This window comes from Equus asinus, chromosome 10 (assembly GCF_041296235.1).
Source record: "Equus asinus isolate D_3611 breed Donkey chromosome 10, EquAss-T2T_v2, whole genome shotgun sequence".
NCBI lineage: Eukaryota > Metazoa > Chordata > Mammalia > Perissodactyla > Equidae > Equus > Equus asinus.
In genome coordinates, this window is record NC_091799.1 from 67,608,475 (window position 1) to 67,621,206 (window position 12,732).

Here is a 12,732-nt window from a genome sequence, read left to right on the forward strand (position 1 = left end):
GACTTGGAATTAGGTAAACTAAGTGATAATGAGTTCAGAGCAGCTATAATCAAAAAACTCAATGAGGTAGAGAGAAAGACAGAGAAACAAGCCAATGAGTTCTGGAGTTACTTCACAAAAGAGACTGAAATCATAAAGAAGAATCAAACAAAATTACTAGAGATGAAAAACACAATGGACCATATAAAACAGAATACGGATTCCCTGAATGACCGTGTAGACACCATAGAAGAGCAAATTAACATAATTGAAGACAGACAGGCTGAATGGCTCCAGACAGAGGAAGAAAGAGAACTAAGAGTTAAAAAAAAAACGAGAAAATCTCCGAGAGATAGTGGATTCAATGAGGAGTGAGAACTTAAGGATCATAGGAATTCCCAAGAACGTGGAAAAGGAAAATGAAGCAGAAAGTGTGCTTAATGAAATTATTGAAGAGAACTTCCCAAATCTAGGGATTGATGGAGAAATGTATGTAGAGGAAGCTTTCAGATCTCCTATATTTGTCAATGTAAAAAGACCTACTGCAAGGCACATAGTAGTACAATTGGCAAGAAGGAAATATAAAGAAAGAATACTCAGGGAAGTAAGAAAAAAGAAGAGAATAACCTATAAAGGAGCCCCTATCAGACTTTCAGCGGATTTCTCTACAGAAACCTTACAAGCTAGGAGAGAATGGAGTGACATATTCAAAGCTTTAAAAGATAAAAATCTTCAGCCAAGAATACTCTATCCAGCAAGAATTTCCTTCAGATATGAGGGAGAAATTAAATCTTTTCCAGACAAACAAAAGTTAAGGGAATTTGTAACTAAAAGCCCTCCACTACAAGAAATCCTCAAGAAGGCTCTCATACCTGAAAAAAGAAAAAAGGGAGAAAGGGGTCACAATCCACAGACTAGGGAGACCGATGGGTAGAACCAGAACAGGATAGCAAATATTCAACTATAGCATTAGGGTAAATGTAAGGGGACTACCAAACCAAGGACGATCTTATCACTCTAACTACAAATTCATAACATGAGTTGGAATAAGAAATGAAAATAATTATTTAAGAGGGGAAGAGCAAAGGGTCTAAATCAGTATTGGCCATGTAAGTAAGAGACCACCAGAGAATAGACTATATTATACATGAGATTCTAAATACAAACTTCAGGGTAGACACTAAAATAAAATACAGAACAGAGTCACAAATCATAAATAAGGAAAAATCTAAGAAACCCAGCATAAGAAATTGCAGTATTAAATGGGTAGGCTAAAGCACACAGGAAAAGAAATGCAGGAAAACAAGATAATGAGCGACAGATTGACAGCATTAAGTCCACATGCATCAATAATCACTCTCAATGTAAACGGATTGAACTCTCCAATAAAAAGACAAAGAGTGGCAAAATGGATTAAAGAACAAGATCCAACAATTTGTTGCCTCCAAGAAACATACCTCAGGCCCAAGGACAAAACACAGGCTCAGGGTGAAGGGGTGGAGGACAATACTTCAAGCTAATAGCAAGAAAAAAAAAGGCAGGTGTTGCAATTCTTATATCAGACAAAGTGGATTTCAAAATAAGACAGGTAAAGAGAGACACAGAGGGACAATATATAACAATCAAAGGGACACTTCTTCAAGAAGAAATAACGCTTATAAATATCTATGCACCCAACACAGGAGCACCAAGATTCATAAAGCAACTATTAACAGACCTAAAGGAAGATGTTAAAAACAACACAATAATAATAGGGGACCTCAACACCCCACTCACATCAATGGATAGATCACCCAGACAGAAAATCAACAAGGAAATAGTGGAATTAAATGAAAAACTAAAACAATTGGACTTAATAGACATATATAGATCACTTCACCCTAAAAGAGCTGAATACACATTCTTCTCAAGTGCACATGGAACATTCTCAAGGATACACCATATGTTGGGAAACAAGGCAAGCCTCTACAAATTTAAAAAAATTGAAATAATAACAAGCATCTTCTCCGATCATAATGTTATAAGGCTAGAAACTAATTACAAGAAAAAAGCTGAGAAAGGCACAAAGATGTGGAGACTAAACAACACACTACTGAACAAGCAATGGATCATTGAAGAAATTAAAGAAGAAATCAAAAAATACCTGGAAACAAATGAAAATGATGGCATGCCATACCAACTCATACGGGATACAGCAAAAGTTGTATTAAGAGGAAAATTCATTGCAATACAGGCACATCTTAACAAACAAGAAAAATCCCAAATAAGTAATCTTAAACTACACCTAAGTGAACTAGAGGAAAAAGAACAAATAAAGCCCAAAGTCAGCAGAAGGAGAGAAATAATAAAAATCAGAGCAGAAATAAATACTATTGAAATGAAAAAGGCAGTAGAAAGGATCAATGAAACAAAAAGCTGTTTTTTTGAGAAGATAAATAAAATTGACAAACCCCTAGCCAGACTTACAAAGAAAAGAAGGGAGAAAGCTCAATAAACAAAATCAGAAATGAAAGAGGAGAAATAACAACAGACTCTGCAGAAATACAACGGATTATAAGAGAATACTATGAAAAACTATATGCCAACAGAATGGATAACCTAGAGGAAATGGATAAATTCTTGGACTCCTACAATCTCCCAAAGCTCACTCAAGAAGAGGCAGACAATTTGAACAGACCAATCACAAGGAAAGAGATTGAAACAGCAATCAAAAACATCCCAAAGAATAAAACCTCAGGACCAGATGGCTTTCCTGGGGAATTCTACCAAACTTTCAGAGAGGATTTAATACCTATCCTTTTCAAGCTATTCCAAAAAATTAGGGAAGATGGAACACTTCCTCACACATTCTATGAGGCCAACATCATGCTGATACCAAAACCAGACAAGGACACCATGAAAACAGAAAACTACAGGCCAATATCACTGATGAACATAGATGCAAAAATTCTAAACAAAATTTTGGCAACCAGAATTCAGCAATTCATCAAAAGGATCATACATCATGATCAGGTGGGATTCATACCAGGGACTCAGGGATGGTTCAACATCCGCAAATCAATCAACGTGATACACTACATCAACAAATTGAGGAATAAAAACCACACGATCATCTCAATAGATGCAGAGAAGGCATTTGACAAGATCCAACAGCCATTTATGATAAAAACTCTGAACAAAATGGGCATAGAAGGAAACTACCTCAACATAATAAAGGCCATATATGACAAACCCATAGCCAACATCATACTCAATGGGCAAAAACTGAACGCCATCCCCCTGAAAAGAGGAACGAGACAAGGATGCCCTCTATCACCACTCTTATTCAACAGAGTACTGGAGGTCCTGGCCAGAGCAATCAGGCAAGAAAAAGGAATAAAAGGAATCCAAATAGGGAGGGAAGAAGCGAAACTCTCGCTGTTTGCAGACGACATGATCTTATATATAGAAAACCCCAAAGAATCCATTGGAAAACTCTTAGAAGTAATCAACAACTACAGCAAAGTTGCAGGGTACAAAATCAATTTGCATAAATCAGTAGCATTTCTATACTCCAATAACGAACTAACAGAAAAAGAACTCAAGAATACAATACCATTCACAATCACAACACAAAGAATAAAATACCATGGGGTAAATTTAACTAAGGAAGTGAAGGACCTGTACAATGAAAATTACAAGGCCTTTCTGAGAGAATTGGATGACGACATAAGGAGATGGAAAGACATTCCATGTACATGGATTGGAAGAATAAACATAATTAAAATGTCCATTCTACCTAAAGCAATCTACAGATTCAATGCCATCCCAATCAGAATCCCCATGACATTCTTTACAGAATTAGAACAAAGAATCCTAAAATTTATACGGGGCAACAAAAGAACCCGAATTGCTAAAGCAATCCTGAGAAAAAAGAACAAAACGGGAGGCATCACAATCCCTGACTTCAAAACATACTACAAAGCTACAGTAATCAAAACAGCATGGTACTGGTACAAAAACAGGTGCACGGATCAATGGAACAGAATTGAAAGCCCAGAAATAAAACCACACATCTATGGACAGCTTATCTTTGACAAAGGAGCTGAGGGCATACAATGGAGAAAGGAAAGTCTTTTCAACAAATGGTGCTGGGAAAACTGGAAAGCCACATGTAAAAGAATGAAAATTGACCATTCTTTTTCACCATTCACCAAAATAAACTCAAAATGGATCAAAGACCTAAAGGTCAGACCTGAAACCATAAGGCTTCTAGAAGAAAATGTAGGCAGTACTCTCTTTGACATCAGTATTAAAAGGATCTTTTCAGACACCATGCCTTCTCAGAGAAGGGAAACAATAGAAAGAATAAACAAATGGGACTTCATCAGACTAAAGAGCTTCTTCAAGGCAAATGAAAACAGGATGGAAACAAAAAAACAACCCACTAACTGGGAAAAAATATTTGCAAGTCATATATCTGACAAAGGCTTAATATCCATAATATATAAAGAACTCTCACAACTCAACAACAAAAAATCAAACAACTCAATAAAAAAATGGGCTGGAGAAATGAACAGACATTTCTCCAAAGAAGATATACGGATGGCCAATAGGCACATGAAAAGATGCTCATCATCGCTGATCATCAAGGAAATGCAAATCAAAACTACACTAAGATATCACCTTACACCCATTAGAATGACAAAAATATCTAAAACTAATAGCAACAAATGTTGGAGAGGTTGTGGAGAAAAAGGAACCCTCATACACTTCTGGTGGGAATGCAAACTGGTGCAGCCACTATGGAAAACAGTATGGAGATTCCTCAAAAAATTAAAAATAGAACTACCATACGATCCAGCCATCCCACTACTGGGTATTTATCCAAAGAGCTTGAAGTCAGCAATCCCAAAAGTCCTATGTACCCCAATGTTCATTGCAGCATTATTTACAATAGCCAAGACATGGAAGCAACCTAAGTGCCCATCAACAGACAAATGGATAAAGAAGATGTGGTACATATATACAATAGAATACTACTCAGCTGCAAAACAGAACAAAATCATTCCATTTGCAATAACATGGATGGACCTTGAGGGAATTATGTTAAGTGAAATAAGCCAGCTAGAGAAGGATAATCTGTGTATGACTCCACTCATATGAGGAATTTAAAAATGTGGACTAAGAACAGTTTAGTGGATACCAGGGGAAAGGTGGGGTGGGGGGTGGGCACAAAGGGTGAAGTGGTGCACCTACAACATGAATGACAAACATTAATGTACAACTGAAATTTCACAAGATTGTAACCTATCATTAACTCAATAAAAAAAAAAAAGAGGGACATCTACAGCAATACAGGCCTATCTCAACAAACAAGAAAAATCTCAAACAATCTAACACTACACATAAAAGAACTAGAAAAAGAAGAACAAATGAATCCCCAACACATACAAGAAAGGAAATACTAAAAATCAGAGAAGAAATAAATGAAATAGAGACTAAAAAGACAATAGAAAGGATCAATGAAACTAAGAACTGGTTCTTTGAAAAGACAAACAAAATTGACAAACTCTCAACTAGACTCAGTAGGAAAAAAAGAGAGCAGGCTCAAATCAATAAAATCATAAATGAAAGAGGAGAAATTACAATGGATACCATATAAATACAAAGAATTATAAGAGAATACTATGAAAAACTATACACCAACAAATTGGATAACCTAGAAGAAATGAATAAATTATTAGAATCATACAACCTCCCAAAACTGACTCAAGAAGAAATAGACAATCTGACTAGACTAATCACAAAGAGAGAGACTGAAACAGAAATCAAAAATCTCCCTGGGGCCAGCCCCATGACTGAGTGGTTAAAGTTCTGCAGGCTCTGTTTTGGTGGCCCAGGTTTGCGGGTTTGGATCCCAGGCACGGACTTGCTCCACTCATCAGCCATGCTGTGGAGGTATCCCACATACAAAATAGAGGAAGACTGGCACAGATGTTAGCTCAGGGCTAATCTTCCTTGAGCAAAAAAAAAAGGAAAATTGGCAATGAATGTTAGCTCAGGGAGAATCTTCCTCACCGAACAAAAAGAAAGAAAAAATTCTCCCACGAAAGTCAAGGATCAGACAGCTTCTCTGGTGAATTCTACCAAACACTCAGAAATTTAATTCTTATCCTTCTCATACTTTTCCAAAAACTTGAATAGGATGGGACTCATTTTATAAGGCCAGCATTACCCTGATACCAAAACCAGACAAGGATAACATAAAAAAGGAAAATTATAGGCCAATATCACTGATAAACATGGATGCAAAAATCCTCAACAAAATATTAGCAAATAAAATACAACAGTACATTAAAAGGATCATACACAACAAACAAGTGGGATTTATTCCAGGGACGCAGGGATGCAACATCCACAAAGCAATCAATGTGATATACCAAATTAACAAAATGAAGAATAAAAATCACACAATCATCTCAATAGATGCAGAGAAAAAACTGGACAAGATTCTACAACCATTTATGATATAAACTATCAATAAAATGGGTGTAGAAGGAAAGTGCTTCATAATAAAGGCCATATATGATAAATCCACAGCCAACATCATACTCAGTGATGAAAAACTGAAAGCTATTCCTCTAAGAAGAGGAACAAGAAAAGGATGCCCACTTTCACCACTCTTATTCAACATAATATAGGAAGTCCTAGTCTGAGCAATTAGGCAAGAAAAAGAAATAAAAGGGATCCAAATTGGAAAGGAAGAAGTAAAACTGTCACTATTTGCAGATGACATGATTCTATACACAGAAAATTCTAAAACATCCACCCAAAAACGATTAGAAATAATTAACAAATAAAGTTTCAGGGTATAAAATCAACATACAAAAATCGGTCACATTTCTATACAGTAACAATAAACTAGCAGAAAGAGAAATCAAGAATATAATCCTATTTACAATCACATCAAAAGAATAAAATACCTAGGAATAAATTTAACGAAGGAGGTGAAAGACCTGTACACTGAAAACTATAATATATAAGTGAAAGAAATGGAAGAAGATATGAAGAAATGGAAAGCTATTCCATGCTCATGGATTAGAAGAATTAACAAAGGTAAAATGTCCATATTACCTAAAGCAATCTACAGATTCAATGCAATCTCATTCAGAATTCCAATGGCATTTTTCACAGAAATAGAACAAGGAATCCTAAAATTTATATGGAACAACAAAAGACCCCAAATTGCCAAAGTAACCCTGAGAAAAAAGAAGAAAGCTAGAGGTATCATACTTCCTGATTTTAAAGTATACTACAAAGTTATAGTAATCAAAACAGCCCACCACTGTGAGAAAAACAGACACCCAGATCAATGGAACAGAACAGAGAGCACAAAAATAAACCAATACATCTATGGAAAGCTAATTTTCAACAAAGAAGCTGAGAACATACAATGAAGAAAGGAAAATCTCTTCAACAAATGATGCTGGGAAAACTGGTCAGCCCCATGCAAAAGAATGAAAGAAGACCATTATCTTACACCATACACAAACATTAACTCAAAATGGATTAAAGTCTTGAAGGTAAGATGTGAAACCATAAAACTACTAGAAGAAAACATAGGCCATTTGCTCTCTGACATGGGTCTTAGCAGCATCTTTTTGAATATCACGTCTCCTCAGGCAAGGAAAACAAAATAAAAAATAAACAAATGGTAATACCTCAACCTAAAAAGCTTCTGCAAGGCAAATGAAACCATTGATAAAATGAAAAGACAACTCAACAACTTGGAGAAAATATTTGCAAATCATATATCTGATAAGGAGTTAATTTCCAAAATATATAAAGAACTCATACAACTCAACAACAAAAAACCAAACAACCCGATCAAAAAATGGGCAGAGGATATGAACAGACATTTTTCCAAAGAAGATATACAGATGGCCAACAGGCACATGAAAAGATGTTTAACATCACTGATTACAAATGGCTACTATTAAAAATATAAGAAATAAGTGTTGCAGAAGATGTGGATAAAAAGGAACTCTAGTACACTGCTGGTAGGAACGCAAAGTGGTGCAGCCACTATGGAAAACAGTATGGAGAGTTCTCAAAAATTAAAAATAGAAATACCGTATGATCCAGCTATTCCACTTCTGGGTATTTATCAAAAGAATACAAAAACACTAATTCAAAAAGAAATATGCATCCCTATGTTGACTGCAGCATTATTCACAATAGCCAAGATATGGAAGCAACTTAAGTGCCCCTCAACAGATGAAGGGACAAAGATAAGATGGTATACATATACAATGGAATAGTACTCAGCCATAAAAAAGATGAAATCTTGCCATTTGCAACAACATGGAGGAACTTTGAGGGTATCATGCTAAGCAAAATAAGTTAGATGGAGAAAGACAATTACCATACGACTTCACTTATATATGGAAGATAAACAAACACATAGATACGAAGAACAGATTGGTGGTTACCAGAGGGGAAGGAGGTAGGGGGAGAGTGAAAGGGGTAAAGAGGCACATGTGTATGGTGACAGATAGCAACTAGACCTTTGGTGGTGAGCACAATGCAGTCTATACAGAAGCTGAAATTTAATGATGTACACCTGAAATTTATATAATGATATAAATCAATGTGGCCTCAATGAAAATAAAGATATTGAAAAGACAACCCACAGAAAGGGAGAAAATATTTGCAAATCATATATCTGATAAGGAACTTGTACCTAGAATAGATAAACAGCTCTTAAAACTTAACAATAAAAAGACAGCACAACCTAAAAATCGGTAAAGGATTTGGATAAATATTTCTCTAAAGAAGATATACAAATGGCAAATTAGCACATGAAAAGATGCTCAACATCATTAGTCATTAGGTAAATGCAAATCAGAACCATATTGAGATACCACTTCAAACATACTAGGATGGCTATAATCAAAAAGACAGGCAATATCTAGTGTTGAGGATATGGAGAAGTTGGAACCTTTATAAATTTCTGGTGGGAATGTAAAATGGTGCAGCCACTTTCATAAAGTTTGGCAGTTCTTCAAAAAGCTAAAGACAGAGTTATCATTATTACCCAGCAATTTCACTAGGTATGTATCTAAGGGAATTGAAACATATGTCCACACAGAACTTGTACACAAATATTCATAACAGTATTATTCATAATAACCAAAAAGTGGAAACAACCCAAATGTTGATCAACTGATGTATAGATGAACAAAATGTGGTATATCCCTACGGTAGAATATTATTCAGCTATGAAAAGGACTAAAATACTGATAAATGCTACAACATGGCTGAACCTTGAAAACATTATGCTAAGTGAAATAAATCAGATCCAAAGACCACATATTGTATCATTGCATTTATATAAAATGTCAAAAACAGGCAAATCCATAAAGACAGAAAATAGACTAGTGGTTGCCAAAGGTTGGGGGAAGGGAGAAATAAAGTACTGGGGACTGGCTATTATGGGTATGAAGTTTCTTTTGGGGGTGATGAAAAGGTTCTGGAATTAGATACTGATGACGTTTGCACAACTTTGTGAATATGATTTAAAAAAAACAGTGAATTGTCATTTTTAAAAGGTGAACTTTTAAATGGCATGTGAATTATATCTTAATAAAGATATAATTGGTGAAATATGGTGGAATAAATATGGTGAAAACAAGTGTCTGAAAAAGAATTAAAAAGGTAAGAATTAGTAAGATTATTACTTTTTTTTTTTAAGATTTTTATTTTTTCCTTTTTCTCCCCAAAGTCCCCTGGTACATAGTTGTATATTCTTCGTTGTGGGTCCTTCTAGTTGTGGCATGTGGGACGCTGCTTCAGCGTGGTTTGATGAGCAGTGCCATGTCCGCACCCAGGATTCAAACCAACGAAACACTGGGCCGCCTACAGCAGAGTGCGCGAACTTAACCACTCGGCCACAGGGCCAGCCCCAGTAAGATTATTTTTTAAAATAAGAGTTTTACTCTCTTTTCCTACATGAGCAATGATATTTTGAGGGGAAAAACTCTGTTTCTTTGAGTACAATTTATGGTACAAACTGCAAGAGGAAATCAGGGACCAGCAAAAATGTTTCTTCTCATGCCTTGTTTTTCATTGATCAATTCCTTCTCTCCTTCCTTTTTTCCTTCTTTCCTTTCTTCCTTCCTTTTCCCCTCCTTTCCTCCATCTCTCTCTTCCTTCTTCAATAAGAAAACAAATTTTCTGTATATCCATAATACACACCTACTATATCTTTGAACTTTGAGTCTACTTTTGAGTCCACAGATATCTCTTTAAAAAGAAAAAAGAAGGGGGTATCTCTTAATAAAAGTATATAAGAATATCAAATGACACTTACCTATGGTATCTAATCTCCATTGTGTTATATCAGATTTAATTATACCGTCTGCATTTTGAGCTTCCACTTGAATGGTGTAATTATCTGGTATTGTTATTGGTGGAGGATAAAAAGAGCATGAGGTACGAGCTGTACTTGTAGAATTACCAGTAGTACAATGATCACTTTTACGTCCAAAACAGCTTTGAAGGAAAAAGTTATTCAACACAACTTTAGTACAGCAGTTTGGAATATATTAGCCATACTTAATATATTAAACACATATTTGTTAGTTTCACTCTGGGTTTCTCTTGCGAAGTGTATAGTCCAGAATTTAGTGTCCCTGTCTCCAAACTCCTTCCTCACCTCCAAAGAGAGATAAAAATTACCTGCTTCCTGCCTACCTGAGTTGCTATGAACCGTGGAGACCTCCTTGAAACCCTATGAGTCTATCAAAAGCTACACTCATAATGCATTTCCTATTGATAAAAAATAATGACTAGACCCCTGAAAATCCAAGATTCTAGCCTTGAGAACTTATTCTTAAAAAATAAAATCAAAGTCGATTTGTTAAATAAATTATGGTAAATAGATAAATTTTAAAATGATAGTTTTTAATACATCTATATTTATTGATATGAAAAGATACCCATGCTCAATTGTTGATGAAAAAAAGCAGGATACATATTATGTACAGAATGCTCAAATTTATAGAAACATATTTACATAACTATTCTTAGAGATGTCTGGAAAGATCATCAAAATGTTAATATTGTTACCTTTGTTGGTAAGATCTGGGGTGATATTTTATGTTCTTTATATTTTTCAGATTGAATTTCTTGCCACTGGTATATATTGTTTTTGGAAAACTCATTACAATTATTTTCCTAAAGAGATAGATAATTTAAACCCTACCAAGGTGTAACTTAATGACAACAAGAACTCATATTGGTAGGAATCACATGCGTGGATATAGCTATCATGCACGTGGCCCTGGGGATTATGTAGGAGACGGAGTAGGCTGAGAACAGAAAAGGAGGCCCTTCTTACAAGGTGCCATTGTTTGCTGGGGCAGGGGGTGAGGGAGCAGAGCTTGGACACACAGCATCATGGGATTTTGAAAGTAGAAAGGACCTCAAGGGTTTTCTACGGTTATTGTGCAGTGCAGAAACGGCCTCCAGGGTAATGCTGTGTCCAGGTTACAAGTACAGGCTCTAGAAGCAGACCAGGTTTGAATCCTGGCTTTGCCCCTATTAACCCTATGCCTTGGGCAAATTTCTCAACCTCTTTGTGCCGTAGTTTTCTCATCTCTATAATGAGAATAGTAATATACCTATAGCATAGGTTTGTTCTGAGGATGAAAGGAGTTAATATATATAAAATACTTTTAAAATGTCAAGCACGTAGTCTAAATGTGAGGTAATATTGTTGCTACTAGTACTATTATAATAGTTGAATATTTTTGTGTTTATTCATGCTAGAACCTTCGAGAAATACTCCTTCATCCCTTTTCTACACCTCTAGAGATCGTTCAAGTTTCAGTTCAAAAACCACTACTTCCATGAAGGCATTCCAATCCCTCTTTTTCTTCTCTGAGGAAAAATCAATTCCTATTGTTTCTGGGCATCAGTAGGTTTTTGTTCATACTACTGACCCACTGTAATCCACCCTCAGAGTTGACTAACCACAAGGAAATCCTTCCATTCTGCTTGGAAGAGATGGTCTCAGTGATAAAATCACAAAAATACAAGCCAGTCTGGGACTCTTGGAGAACCTAGCAGGCCTGGGGTCATCAACTGGGGCTGTGTATAGGTCTTAGGACACCCAGGGGTTTCCTGCTTCTACATGACCAGCTGGCAATAATAATGACAATCCAAAGGAAGCAGCGGAGGGGCAGGGGAAGAAATGACTCTTTAAAACAGAAATATAGGAGTAAACCTACTGAGGCTTACAGATTTTCATTCTACAGGCTCTTCCTATTCAACATTGGGCTTAGAACCAACAAGTCTGGGAGAAGATAAGTCATTTGGACTATGGATTATTGGGCTTTTATCATCCTTATTTTCTAAAGGAGGGGTTAGCAAACTATAGCCTGCAAGTCAGATATAATCTACCTCCTGTTCTTGTGTGGCCCACAGGCTAAGAACAGGTTTTACATTGTTAAATGGATGGGGGAAAACAATAATAAGAAGAGTATTTTGTGGCATGTGAAAATTATATGAAATTCAAGTTACAGTGTCCATAAATAAGGTTTTATTTAGGACAGTCAGCTCCATTGTATGTTTTACATACTGTCTATAGCAGCTTTCCTGCTACAGAAATAGTGTTGAGTAGTTTGACAAAAACCCATCTCTCTCCAGGCCTAAAATATTTACTATCTACCCCTTTACAGAAAAAGTTTGCCAACCCCTGTTTTAAAT

At 35.8% G+C, this 12,732-nt stretch overlaps 1 protein-coding gene across 2 annotated transcripts in view; it reads right to left on the reverse strand.

The window, feature by feature from the left end:
• IL31RA (interleukin 31 receptor A) overlaps window positions 1-12,732 on the reverse strand; it is a 99,561-nt gene that overhangs the window by 60,954 nt on the left and 25,875 nt on the right. For both annotated transcript variants that reach the window (XM_070519647.1, XM_070519646.1), the window contains exon 4: window positions 10,334-10,515. In XM_070519647.1, the coding sequence (XP_070375748.1) occupies window positions 10,334-10,515 (182 nt within the window). The remainder of the gene's footprint in view (window positions 1-10,333; window positions 10,516-12,732) is intronic.